General features: G+C 47.9%; 1 protein-coding gene across 2 annotated transcripts in view; it reads left to right on the plus strand.

Annotated features, from left to right (window-relative positions):
* The window catches only part of TEX14 (testis expressed 14, intercellular bridge forming factor), a 377,640-nt gene that overhangs the window by 302,398 nt on the left and 60,980 nt on the right, over positions 1-14,262 (plus strand). For both annotated transcript variants that reach the window (XM_088449540.1, XM_088449541.1), the window contains one exon: positions 4,638-4,783. In XM_088449540.1, coding sequence (XP_088305666.1) covers positions 4,638-4,783 — 146 coding nt within the window. The remainder of the gene's footprint in view (positions 1-4,637; positions 4,784-14,262) is intronic.

Here is a 14,262-nt window from a genome sequence, read left to right on the forward strand (position 1 = left end):
GCACTAAGCACTCTTTCGGATTACACACTGGAGGGGGGGCAATTTAGGATGATGAACGACTCCCAGCAGCAACAGCAGCAGTTGGCGTAGCAATGCAGGATCCTCCCGAGGAATCCCGGATAGGAGAGTCAGTCATGCCAGTGACATGGCATGCAGGACTACTTCCGATCCTGACTGAGGAGGAAATTGACTAGGAGGGTGTTGACGGTGTGGTTTGCAGGCGCTTGGATACAACAGGAAAAAGGGATTTAGGTGTCCCTGGACTGCTTACGGTTTTAGCCACAGTTTCTGAACTTGACAATAACTTTTTATGAACGCGCTGCAGGTGACATATAAGGGAGGATGTTCCTAGGTGATTAACGTCCCTACCCCTACTTATTCCACCTTAACATATGGCAAGACAGTTGTTGTCCGGATTTGGATAGAAATATTTCCAGACCAAAGAGGTGGAATGTTTGGTCTTCTGCCCAGGCATGACCGTGATGGGCTTTTTCATCCCAACAACCCGCTGGCGGTGATGAAGGACAACAACTGTCTCCTCCGGTGCCTGATTTAAACAAACCACCTCACCATCAGAATCCTCCTCGGCAACTTCCTCCTCAGTTACACCAATATCCTCATCCTGTTGTACTTCAACAGTGACATTTTCAATTTGAATATCAGCAAGTGGACTGTGGGTGCTCCTTCTAGCACTTGCAGAGGGCGTGCAAATGGTGGAAGGAGCCACCTCTTCCCATCCAGTGTTGGGAAGGGCAGGCATTGCAACCGTCGCCACACTTGGACTCTCCATGGGGATTTGTGATATCTTCGAAGAATTAGAAAGCACAGTTCTTTGCTGTGCTTTTGCCAGCTTAACTCGTTTGATTTTTGTAGCGGGAGGAGGGCTTCCATCGTCATGTGAAGTTGAGCCACTAGTCATGAACGTAGGGGAGGACCTTAGCCGTTCCTTGCCACATGTCGTAAATGGCATATTGTCAAGTTTACGTTTCTCCTCAGACAATTTAAATTTATTTTTTAAGGTCATTTTCCTGAACTTTGTCATTTGGGATTTTATATGCCCTCTACTATGACATTGGGTATCAGCCTTGGCAGACAACGTTGATGGCAATTCATCGTCTATGTCGTGACTAGTGGCAGCAGCTTCAGCACTAGGAGGAAGTGGTTCTTGATCTTTCCCTATTTTATTTTTATCGGACAAATTTTGTCCTCCATTTATGTGATATTGATGCACGTGCGGCTAAGGCGCACACAAACACAGAAAAATATTTTTTTTATTTTTTTCCGGCACTTCGGGGGTTACACCACCCTTCAACAGACGAGCCAGCCGGCCCTTGATTTATGACACAGGGGCACACTTAGCACTATTTTGTTGATGCACGTTCGGCTACAGCGCACCCAATTCACAAACACAGAAAAAAATATTTTTTAATTTTTTTTGGAGTGCACTTTGGGGGTTACACCACCCTTTAACAGACGAGCCAGCCGGCCCTTGATTTATGACACAGGCGCACGCTTGCCGCTACTTTATTGATGCCCGTGCGGTTACAGCGCACACAATTCACAAAAAGAGAAAAATAATTGGGTTTTTTTGTACTTGGGGGGAGCACCCCTGATGGACAGATCACCCCCTGGACAACACTACAGCACCCCTTTAGGACTACAGCCTTTATGGAACACTGCACAACACAGCCCAGCCAGCCCCTATAGACTTTGGAGTGGACACAGCCCCTATGGACAACTGACTGCACAACACAGCCCAGCCAGCCCCTACGGACAATGGCAGCACAACACAGCCCAGCCAGCCCCTATGGACAACAGCAGCACAACACAGCCCAGCCAGCCCCTATGGACTTTGGAGTGGACACAGCCCCTATGGACAACAGCAGCACAGCCCTAACTCCCACCCTTCCTCTTCACTGTCCACAGCCGGAGTGAAAAATGGCGCCGACGCGGGGACCTTTTATAGAATCCACAACCCGCGAGATCCGACAGCGGGATGATGAGGTTTTTCCTCGATTTCAGATCCGAACCCGCTCATCCCTAGTCTGGATACAGATCAGTCAAAGTTAATATAGCTGTATTTGCATTTTCACTTCATACATACTTCACTCTATTTGTATTACTTTAAATAAAGTTTAATGAAAATGAATTTTGCTGAAGATGTTTAATTGATAGGACTATTATCTGCATAACTATATATGTGCCACATTTGACAACCCCCTGCACTGATGAAAGAGTCTAGTGTTTCCACCCCCAATATTCCTTGCTTAAAAAGACCTTTGAAATGCTGCTTGCACATATAGCAGGTGCTCACTGCACCTACTCCCCATGGTCATTGGGGACACACCTCCATATTTCCCATAGGTTGTGACATAGGTGCTAAATGACAGGAGAGAGCCTTCAAATCAGTCCCACAGCAAGACAGATGGGGGTGTATTAGCCTGGTAGAATTCTCGCAGCGGCAGCCCGGCGGGTCGAAATCCCGACAGGTGAAGGCAAGTACCCTAACCCTCCCCTCTCCCCCCCCTAACCCTAATCTCCCCCCGTTAGTACCTAACCCCCCTCCCCGAACCCTCCCAGGGGGTGCCTAACCCCCCTACTGGTGCCTAAGCCTAACCCCCCCTGCTCCTACCCTAACCCTCCCGGGGGGTGACTAACCCTAAGTTCCCCTGGGGGCCCCTAACCCAGCCCCCCGCCGCGGTTAGACGCTAAGACACCTGGCATACCTTCGTTCAGTATGCCGGGTGTCTGGATTCCGTAGTGGGGCTAATGATAGGAGTCGGGATTTTGACGCCTATCTTTAGTCACATGTCGGGATGTAAGTGTCTGGATATCGTCGGGCAGGATATCGCCTGCCGGTATCCTGACTGCATCCCGGTTGAATCAAAGTGTAAATCACTGCCCTGACCTTTTTTAAGGACATTTCTGCTTAATGTTGTGCAAATTAAAGTCAGTTAATGGAGAACAATTGTCTTAATTTGATGCACCTTAACCCTTTCATACATGAATTATGATAACCTAATGCAATATTTTTTTTTATGTTTTTTATTAGTTTTCAGGGCTTATAGAAACACAAAAACGTTTTAGTTTTTATTAAACACATGTTCACTTGAGTGGACAACATGCATCCGCCTTATTACTGTAAAATAGTAAGGTAAAATGAAAAATCAAATGTCTGGTATGGTTCCAATTTGTTCTTCTCTTGTTGTTAATTTTTGCTTATTTTTCTCGAGTAGCAAAAAATTCTCTAAGTTGAAAACAATAAAAAAATGTTATGCCTATTTATGGATTAGTCATCCAGAAATAAAAATGCCCTAAGTATATATATTTTCAGAAATAAAAATGCCCTAAGTATATATATTTTCCTTTACTTCTGAGTTTGCTTCATACCTAGAAAATTAGCTTTTTCACTTTTGTGAACTGAATTTTACTGATTTTATTGCATGATGTCCATTTAAGTGGAAGTATGACTTTACAGTACGGATCTTTGTATTTCATGGTGTCCACTGAAATGGACATATGATTGTACACCAACTGTTAAAAAAACAAATTGAGTATTTGGGCCCTCATTCAGAGCCGTACGCTCTGAGCAGAGCGCACGCTCTGAATGAGGGCCGTCCTCCATAACTATGGAGCGTCCTCCTGGACGCTCGTATAGCTGTGGGTCACCACCCACAGCCTATACGAGCGTGCAGTTTCATGGCCGCGATGGTCTTGACCTTCGCGACCATCGAAACTGCGAGCCGGAGCCTGCGGTTGAGGTTTTCAACCTCAAGGCCCGGAGTGATTTTGGCTCTATCAGAGCCAAAATCACTCCCACTGACATCACTAGTGTCACTAGTGATGTCAGTGGGCCGGCTTCTGACGGTAGGCGATCCCTTAGGCACGCCCCCGGCACGCCCACCAAAGGGGGCGTGCTGTCAATCAACATCGACAGCACGCCCCCTTTGATCAGACACAACGAGCGAAGGAAAGTCCTTCGCTCGTCGCGTCTGGCGCATGCGCACAACGGAGCTCCCTCCGTCGTGCGCATGCTCAGTGCAGAACATCGACCCACTTGCGAGCGGACAGCCGCTTGGGAGTGGGTCTGAATCAGGCCCTTGATCTACTCATCTACCATATTATGCCCTAAATGTTACTTTCCTTGCCATTTTTGCAATTTTTAGAAACCTGCTTTGCTATCTTTGAGTAAAAAGATTTGACAGAATTTCCTGTTAATTGCCTGGTACTGGTAAACTTTTTTCAGCCATTTTAATTTGACCTTATTGTTTTTGTAAGAATTAGAAGCTGTCACTAGGTGTCTACAGTACCTTCTAAGATTAGTAGAGGTCCAAAGTACTAGTACTAGTCCATACACCGAGTTTGAGAACCTGTGCACTAGTGATATGAAAGGAGAGTTTCTATAGGAGATAATTACTTAAAAACAGCTGTCCACTGTAGTGGCCTCTATGCATGAAAGGGTCACTCAACAAAACAATATTCCCATTTTATGATGCAAAATGATGTTGTTGTGATTAATAATTAAACAAATTAATTTTAAATAACCAAATATATACTTAGATATAAATATAGTCATTCAATGTGTTAGTTTGTTTGTTTTTTCAAAATAAAAAAAATTGAAACTTCTCATATTACAGATAAGACAGAATCAGTCTGTAAATTTCAGCAGGAGAACAGCTTGAAAAGCTCTGATACTTCTTGCTGGACAAGTTTTGCATCTCCACCATCAAATGAGAACATTTCCACCAGGACCACAGAATATTTTCTATCTGCTTTAGGATCAGTAAGTAAAAGTAGTTCAGCTGGTATGGATACAATTAATAATTCTGGGAATAGACATTTGGAGGAGAATAAATTTGTGTGTCAGCCATGGAATAAACTACACACACTGTTTTCAGAATTCCTACCCACACATTCAAAGACAAAACTCAATTATTTGTTACACTACATTCACAAACGTGAAAGACTTCAACATAATGCCGGGGATATAACTTGCAGGGACAGCAGTTACCACAACCGCTGTCCCTGTGTTTCCCATAGTGCATACGAGGATATTTTCATTAAAAATGAAAATATCTGCCACGATATAGAATTGTATATAGGGAGCACCAGCTGTATGCTTCAGTCTTATACACTTTGTGCTGTTTCTATAGTATCTGTCTGTTTTGAAGAGACAAAAGTTAAAATGTAGCATATGCATATGACAATGTGTCACTTCTACAAGTTTGTCATATCTGACGCAGACCAACTTGCAATATATCTCTAGTGGGACTCCAAATCACTTGTACTATACTGATAATTCTGCTGCTAATCCACTTACAGTCCCAACGAGTGCAGATGTAACATGAATGGCCGACCAATATATCTCATACCTCTATGGACTGTATATTATAAAAACATGGACACTAAGGCCGGACTTATTAAGCCCTTTCGTGGCCCACTTAGGTGTCTTAGAACCAGGCGATGTGCGCAGATGGACTGCTCACCTGGTGTGTGTCCTCTTTCGTGAAGTGCTGGTGCACTTGGGATAAATGGAAGAGAATCACTGCTGGTTGTATATCTGTTCTCCTGACGGGGCGGCAGATGCCAGACCCCAGCCGCGATGATGACTACGCTCAACGGAGGTGCTTTGTCCGAGCAATCAACTCTGGAGCAGCAGCAGCGGCGGCACAGAGTTCAGTCTCCCTTGTGTGAGTCTGGGATGATTCAGTTATACTCCATACGAGCTTCCACGAGGGTAATTGCAGGTCAGGAGTGCAGACTTTATTCCAGGGACACGCTTAACACGTTTCTTTCTCATTTGAGAATTTCTACAGAAGGATGTCTGCTAGCAGGAAGTGCCTTCCAATTAACTTCATTCGTACAGACTGCACCTGCAATTTATTCTGTCCCTGTTTGAGCTGCACTACACTGCACACATATTATTTAAAGGACTAAATTACACAGGCTTGCTAAAATCATTTGTTCACCATACTATGTGGTTTAAAAATGCCCTGTCCAGTTATATACCTAAATCTGTATATACAATTACAAATAGAAGCAATATACTACTTACATTAATACAATATTATAAAAGAACGTCATCATATGATTCAGTAATTCTTATACACAAGTTTGAAAGTGGCAGGTATCATACCTAACTATAATCATCTTTCACCTTCATTCTGACCACCAATAGGAGGTTATAAATATACATGATATACAGCTATAATCATTTGAATAGTACAGTATTTGTCTTCAGTCAAATGGCCTCTTTACCACTATCTAGAACAGTGGTGGCCAACCCGCGGCTCTCGAGCCACATGCGGCTCTTTAGGTTTTGAGTTGCGGCTTCCACATAGTGGGTAACTGTGAATGCTGGCCTCTGAAGCGGTCAGAGGCTAAAGAAGCCAATGTTCCCAGTGATGCAATGCGCGGGTGGCGATGTGAGGAGCCTGCCCTGCGCGCTTGCTGGATCTAGTTAGATCCAGTCAGAGGCAGCAGGATCCAGAGCAGTCAGATAAGTACTGGGCTGAGGGCACTACTTTAGGGGCCACTGCATATGGGGCAAAACTACAGAGGGCACTGCATAAGGGGCAAAACTACAGAGGGCACTGCATAAGTGGCACAAATACAGGGGGCACTGCATAAGGAGCAAAACTACAGGGGGCACAACTACAGGAGGCACTGCATAAAGGCACAACTACAGGGGGCATTGCATAAAGGCACAACTACAGGGGGCACTACATAAAGGCACAAATACAGGGGCACTGCATAAGAGGCACAAATACAGGGGGCACTGCATAAGGGGCAAAACTGCAGGGGGCACTGCATAAGGAGCACAAATCACAAATACAGGGGGCACAGCATAATGGGCACTACAGCTTGAGAGCCAGTGGGGAAGGGGGGGTAGCCTGAGAGCTGGAGGGATGATGCCTGCTTTCATGCTTATGGGGGCAGAGTGGGCTGTTGAGATAACTTCAGGGAGTGGGGTGGGGGTGGCTGGAGGGGATGCAATCGGGTAATCCCGACAGCCGGCTTCCCGACTGCTTTATCCCCGACGAGGGTTAAATGACAGGCGTCTATATCTGGACACTTGTCATTTTCCCGACGCTGGGAGACCGGCGCCCGGCATCCCGATCGAAGGGATGCCGGGCGCCGCAAGCGTACAGCCCCGGGGGGGGAGGGTTAGGTTTAGGGCACCCGGGGGGGACTTAGGGTTAGGCACCCCCCTGGGAGGGTTAGGGTTAGGCTAGGGGGAGGGAGGGTTAGGCACCCCCGGGGGACTTAGGGTTAGGCAACCCCCGGGGGACTTAGGTTTAGGCAGCGGGGAAGGGGGGGTTAGGGTTAGGCACTTGGGGGGGGAGGTTAGGGTTAGGCACTGGAGGGTTAGGGGGTTAGGTTAGTTTTTACTTACCTACGGATGATCAGGATTTCCAGCGCTGTCAGACTTCCGCTGCCGGGAACTCTGCTTCTGTCGGCCTGCCGCTGTCGGGATGCGAACTGCTGGCCACAGGGCTGGCGGTATTTCATACCGATCCCGGCTGGAGTGACACATGAGGGGCCGCTGCAGTGGTATGGGGGGGCTGCAATGACACATGAATGTGGGCTGGAATGGCAAGGGAGGGGACTGGAGTGACCTATGGAGTAGCTAAAGTATGTATTATGTGAATCTTTCTTTTTAATGTATTTTATTGGTTCTGGATTTTAATATGTATTTTGTGTGGATGTAGTTTTTAAAATGTATCTTATGTGGATCTCTCTTGTTTCAGTATATTTTATGTGGATCTGGCTTGTTTCTGTGTATTTTATGTGAACGTGGCTATTTCAGCGTTTTCTGTATTGCTCTGGCTTTTTCTTTCACTTCAACAGTGAAAACATTATTTTGTGAAGGTTATGTAAATTTTGTATTTTCAATGTGCTGGGCCCCCAGCGGTTGTGACACAAGATCATGCTCCTGCACATGTCATCCCAAAAGCGTGTGCACAAAAATGGGGCGTGACCTTGTGACAGCATTTGGTGCGCGCTTGATATCAGCTCTTTAACTTGACTACAGATATTTTTTGGCTCTTTGCCTCTGACTGGTTGGCCACCCCTGGTCTAGAGGCTATGGGTTTTTTATGGCAGTTTGTCTTTATGTTATACTAATTTATATGGTGCAAAATATGTTTCCAGTCAAATTGCCTCTTTCTACTTCAGGGTCCATAGGGTATCCACAGGATACCTTTGGGTATAGGCGATGGCGGCAGACATCCAGGCACCACAGAGTTAAATTTTCAGCCTCCCAGGATGCACTGGGGTCCCTCTCCTATACCCCGCCCCCGAGCCTCAGGCCACTCAGTTTTCGTAGGTGCCTGGCCGGACCAGTCGCACCGTACAGAGGGGGGTCTTTTTAAGGCCCCTGAATATTTCTTCGCAGCTGTGGCTGCACAACTAGAGTGCTCCAGCATAGGACAGTCAGTATTGACGTCCATGCTGTCACTCCTACACCCCGCCGGTACCAGAACGCCGGTACCGATCCGGGGATGCTGGTAGGTAGCTGGGGTCACAGCTAGCGGTGATCCCCGGCTACCTGGACTGTGGCCGGATGCACGGGGAACAAGGTAAGCGGCGGGGTCCCGCGGTGGGCACCCGCCGGTAACACAGTCCTGTTTGGTCCCCAGGCAGGGGGCTCCCTGGGGACCGGCTGCGCGTGGGGCCAGGTACTGATCCTGCGCCTTCCACTAGACCACCAGGGACAGCGGGCCGCAGCATGTGCGGTACAGCGCGGCGTCCCAGGGGTTAATAGCAGGCCAGGGGAGAACGCCTTCCCTGTCTCACAGCCGGCGTCCCCCCTCTGCACAGTGCCATTCCACAGAGGTCTGAGCGGGCTGTGTCAGCGCTCCTCCCCCGGGCCCTGCCTCCTCTCTGCTCCTCGGTGGCCATTTTCTCACTACATGTGCTGGGGATGGCAAACGCTGCTGGAAGCTGATACAGATGCCATTGCGGTCCGGGTCCCCCACATACCTCTCCTTCAATTAAGGTCAGTGTATGCAGCACTGTTTCCTACCAGGCTCTGGTCTGTGTAGTTGATCGCAGTGCTTGTAATGCAGGATGTTATCTGTGCATTGTATGTGACTTAAATGCTAGCGCTGTTTGCCTGTACTTTCATTTCTGACTGTCAGCCTTTTTCCTATCCCTGTTCTTCTGCTACAGCCCTTGCGGTGCGGTGTTGCAGGGTGTTTATTACCTCACAGTAAACGTGGTTTTTCTGTGTGGGAGGTCACATACGCTCTGTTCACAATCCTCATGTCTGAAAGTGAACAAGGATATCCTCTTCCAGCTATAATGTACTGATATCATGTGCAGTTAGCGGAGGGATATGTAGACGCTGAGGGTTTATGGAGGGCATGTTGTATTATATATCACGCCCCATTTCTGTCACTGTGCCTGCACTAAAAAAAAAAAAGGGGGACCGCCCTCGGCTGTCTAAGATGCTTACAGCCTTTGTGGGCAACGCCCCCTGCCTTTCCCCATAGGGGTTATCGCAGCCTGTGGTGGTCTCATCACATGCAGGGGTCCCTGGACAGTTGATGGTACCCCAGTGTATCCTGCTTTTCGCCCCCCCAGGTCTCGCAGGAGCCTGTGTGGGTGAATTTATTGTCCAAATGGTATAGCACCTGATGGACGTTTTACAGGGGGAGTCACCATTTCGGCCTTCTAAACGGCCTTTCGGGTCTCAGACGGGTAAAGACATGACGTCTGATGACGGTGACATTATTGACTTTTTCAGACACGAGCCCCTTAGTGCAAAGAAGGCGTAGTCTGGGTCTAAAGTCTATATACCTGGCCTTCTACGGGCAGTCCGTGCGGCTTTGGTTATTACATATCCCCCGTGGCTAAATCCAAATATGCCTTCTTTAAGGATAAGGGTGTTGCCACTGTAATTCCTCTATCTGGTCAGGTGGATCATTTAGAGGAGGCGTGGAAATTCCGGGTAAGCGGTTCCAGCCTCAAAAACGGTTGACCTTTTGCATACCCCTTTTGCGGATAATTATATTTCCGAATGGGAGTTACCTTTACGGGTAGATTCTCATGTTACATGCCTAGTGAGGAGTGCTACGTTGCCCATGCCCTCCAGGTCCTCTTTGAAGGAGGTTCCAGATTGCAAGGTGCAAATATATCTAAAATCCAATATTCCCTTGCTGGAGGGGCTTCCAGGCCGGCTATGGCCGTGTGCTGGGTGGCCAGAGCCATGGAACACTGAGTAGGTAACTGGATCTCTGCACACTGACTCTCCAGCAGAGACTTTGCCACGTTCATAATGAGACGGTCTTACATATAGCCTACTCCTTTCCAGAATCTCCTCGGCAGCAGTAGCGGCTTGCCGCTCCCTGTGGTTGCGCTCTTGGAAAGCGGACGCAGATTCCATTTGGAATGCTTTGCCTTTTACGGGACAAGTCCTGTTTGGCCCTCGTCTGGACGCAATTGTGGCCCTGCAGGCAGCAGCTACGTCTGCGTGTCTGCCATCGGCTACAGTCCCATCAGGGTCTGGGACTTTGTCTTTTCGGTCCTGTGAGGCCAGGGTAAGTCTAAAATACAGCTTTCCAAGACAGTCAGTAGCCAGGAAATCTGCTCAGCCATAAGAACAGGCTTGGAGTACAAGACGTCCTACTCCCAAGTTGGACTATAAGCCTTCAGCCTCACGGGACGGGCCTCCTCTCGGGAGCCCCCAGAGTTGGAGGCCGGCTTCTCCAGTTCGCCCAGTGCTGGTGTCTGACCACCACGGACACTGGGGTAAGAGAAGTATTTTCTTGAAGGTATGTCCTCTCTTCCCGGTAAAAGCCTCCCAGACGGTTTTTCGTTACAGGTCTTCTGTCAATTCTGGACAAGGCCCTGTAATTTTTGAGGGTGTTACACTCTATGCTCCAGGCAGGAGTTATAGTACCTATTCCGTTGCCCCAAAGGGGAACGAGGTATTACTCCATCCTCTTTCTGGTACAGACACCCAATGGGGCTGACCAGGACATTTTCAACCTCGAATCCTTCAACAAATTCTTTAGGGTTCCTCGGTTCGGGAGGGGGACTCTGCATTCCATCATTCAATGGAGCCTGGGAATTTTGTGGTGTCGTTGGATATATTCAGGGTGACTACCTGAATATCCCTCTTTTCTTAGCACACCAGTGTTTTCCTCAGGTTTGCAGTGGTCGATAAGCGTTTCCAGTTTCTGGCATTGCCCCTTGGTCTGGCCTCCGCGCCTCACGGTTTACCAGGGTCATGGTCGTTATGGCAGCCCACCTGCGGATGCAGGGGGTCCGCTTGTTACCCTATCCGAGTGACCTCCTGTTGTTACCACGGTCTCCAGAGATACTTCAGTGCCATATGCAACGGACAATATCTGTGTTGCTACGTTAGGGCAGACTGATAAACTGGAAATGGTCCTCTCTGATTCTTCACAGAGGATGCTCCATATCCCAACATCTGAGGATCTTTGTGATTGAGGAAAAGATCTCTGCAGGCAACTGCGTACCTTTGCCTGTAATGCAGAGTCGCCGAGTGTCTATTCACTTGGCAATGTGGTTCCTGGGTTCCAGGATGTCGCTGTTCGACATGGTGGAGTACCCAGCTTCACTCTAAAGAACTTGATCCTCTCCGGATGGGATGGGTTGCCCCATAGGATAAAGTCAATAGGCTTTCCCCGGAGGTTTGTCTCTCTCTGGCCTGGTGGCTGCAGAAAGCTCACCTAAACAAGGGGCACCCTCTTTGGGATTGCGGACAGGGTCCTTCTGACGACGGACACCAGTATCCGTGGCTGGGAAGCAGTGACGGGTCCACACTTGTTCCAGGCAGGTGGACACCAGTAGTTTTTGCGCTTCCCATAAACATCTGAGAACTCTGAGCAGTATTCAAGGTTCTCCAGCATGCAGGACAGGTCCTCCACGGAAATACCGTGCAGGTACAGTCTGACAACGCCATCATGATGGCTTATGTAAGCCACCTAGGAGGTTCCCGAAGTCAGGCGACACTAGCAGTGGTGTCCCGAATTCTGGCTTGGGTGGAAGGCTATATCCCTGCCGTCATCGGCAGTGTTCATTCAGGAATCCTCAGATGGAAAGCAGGCTTTCTCAGCCGTCAAGACGTGCATTCAGGGAAATGTCCTCTTTATCAGGAGGTGTTCAATCTTCTGGTGAACAAGTGGAGCCTTTCAGAGATGAGACTCTTCTGATAGACGTAGGTAGGTCCAGTGGACCTTCCAAGTTGTGTACCTCGTCCCTCCGTTATCCCTTCTTCCTCCAGTAATAGCAAGAAGGAGGCACGCTCCTGCTGATAGCTCCAGCGTAGGCCAGATGGCACTATTACTCAGATCTTCGGAGCCTCTCAGTTAACACTCCAAAGCTGTTGCCTCTACGCCCGGACCTGTTGTCTCAGGATCCTGGCTGATACCCAGACCTGGGTTGTCTGTCCTTGACGGTGTGGCGGTGGAGACTGCCCTCTTAAGGTCTATGAGTTTTTCCAGCTCTATAGTTAACAGGGGCTCTGTCCATGCTAAGAGCTCGGAAGTTTTTATCTGCAAGAATTTACCATTAGGTATGGTATACTTTCTTTCAGGTGTCGCCCTAGAGGCTAGGCTCCTCGGGTATTCCAGATATAAAGAGGTTGGCTTTCCTACAGGTGGGCTTAGATAACGGTTTTCGCCTTGCTTACCTGAAGGTGCAGGTTTCTGCCCTGTTAGTATGGTTTCAGTGTAGGATTGCTACTCTTCCTGATGTCCGCACCTTTGTGCAGGGTGTACGTTATATTCAGCATCCCTTTGTTCCACCTGTGGCTCCTTGGGATTTGGCTGTGGTCCTTAGGGCTCTCTGAGGACCGCCATTTGATCCACTGGGCTCAGTGGATTTCAAATGGCTTACGGCTAGGACTGTATTCCTTCTGGCTCTTAATTTGGCCAGTAGGATCTCAGAATGGGAGGCTCTGTCATGTAGACCTCCCTTTTTCTCATCTTTCCTAGGAACAGGGCAGTGCTTGCCTTTACTTCCCCAGTCCTGTCTGCTGGTGAGGCCTATTTGGCTGTGGTACGGGCGCTAAGAATTTAAGTTGACCGTACCAGTCCATTTAGGAAATCAGACTCTCGGTTTTGTCCTTTCTGATTTCCATAAAAAGGGTTGGCCTGCCACTACGCTAACTTTGGCAGGATGGATTCACAGGTCTTCCTGTTCCATCCTCTATTAAAGCTCTTCCACTAGGTCTGTGGGTCCTTCGTGGGCAGCTCGACGTGGCGCCTCAGCGGTGATTGGCAGCCACGTGGTCATCTGTCCATATATTTGTAAGGTATTATGCTTTTGATACCTCTCAGGATGCTTCCTTTCGGCGGCGGATTCTCCTTACAGCACAGGAGCGTCCCCACCCTTAAAGGATACTGCTTTGGGACATCCCCAAGGTATCCTGTGGATACCCTATGGACCCTGAAGTAGAAAATATGAGATATGGTAAGAACTTACCCTTGTTATCTCTATTTCCATGAAGTCCATAGGGTTCCACAGGACTCCCGCCCTGTCGCACCTGTACTGCAGATGGGCTTTGATCTGGTCACCGGTTTCTCCGTCTCCTTCTGGTGAGAATGTGATTCTTGTGTGTTCCAGACTGTCTTCTCTCTCTTTTTTGCTCCTGCTCCGGCCTATGGCTTGTTACGAAACTGAGTGGTCTGAGGCTCGGGGGCGGGGTATAGGAGAGGGACCCCAGTGCATCCTGGGAGGCTGAAAATTTAACTCTGTGGTGCCTGGATGTCTGCCGCCATCGCCTATACCCCAAGGTATCCTGTGGAACCCTATGGACTTCGTAGAAATAGAGATAACAAGGGTAAGTTCTTACCATATCTCATATTTTACCACTACCCAATGGCTATGTGTTTCTCTGGCAGTATATTGTTATAATATCCACAATATAAATTTGTGACTTTAAATATTTACCAGATCAATGGCTGTTTTTTACCACCAATTAGTGGCCATTGACTTTATTCAGAAACAACTTGTCAATAGAATATGGGATTTTATCATTATGGCACTAATTAATTTGTTGCAGATATTCCATCAATGTTAATATAGTTGTGTTCTTTTGATAGGTTCAGTTGTTAGTAATAGGGATATTAAACTTCATCTGAAAATCCTCTGCATCACATATAAATTACAGATGATTATAAATCGCTAGATATATCCATCTGGTCATAGATTGTGCTATTGTAGCAGCTATATACTCTAAAAAGTAATTCATTACTTTTAAGGCGGGTATCCACTAGGCAATTTTGA

This window comes from Taudactylus pleione, unplaced genomic scaffold, assembly GCF_031769625.1.
Source record: "Taudactylus pleione unplaced genomic scaffold, aTauple2 ptg000487l, whole genome shotgun sequence".
NCBI lineage: Eukaryota > Metazoa > Chordata > Amphibia > Anura > Myobatrachidae > Taudactylus > Taudactylus pleione.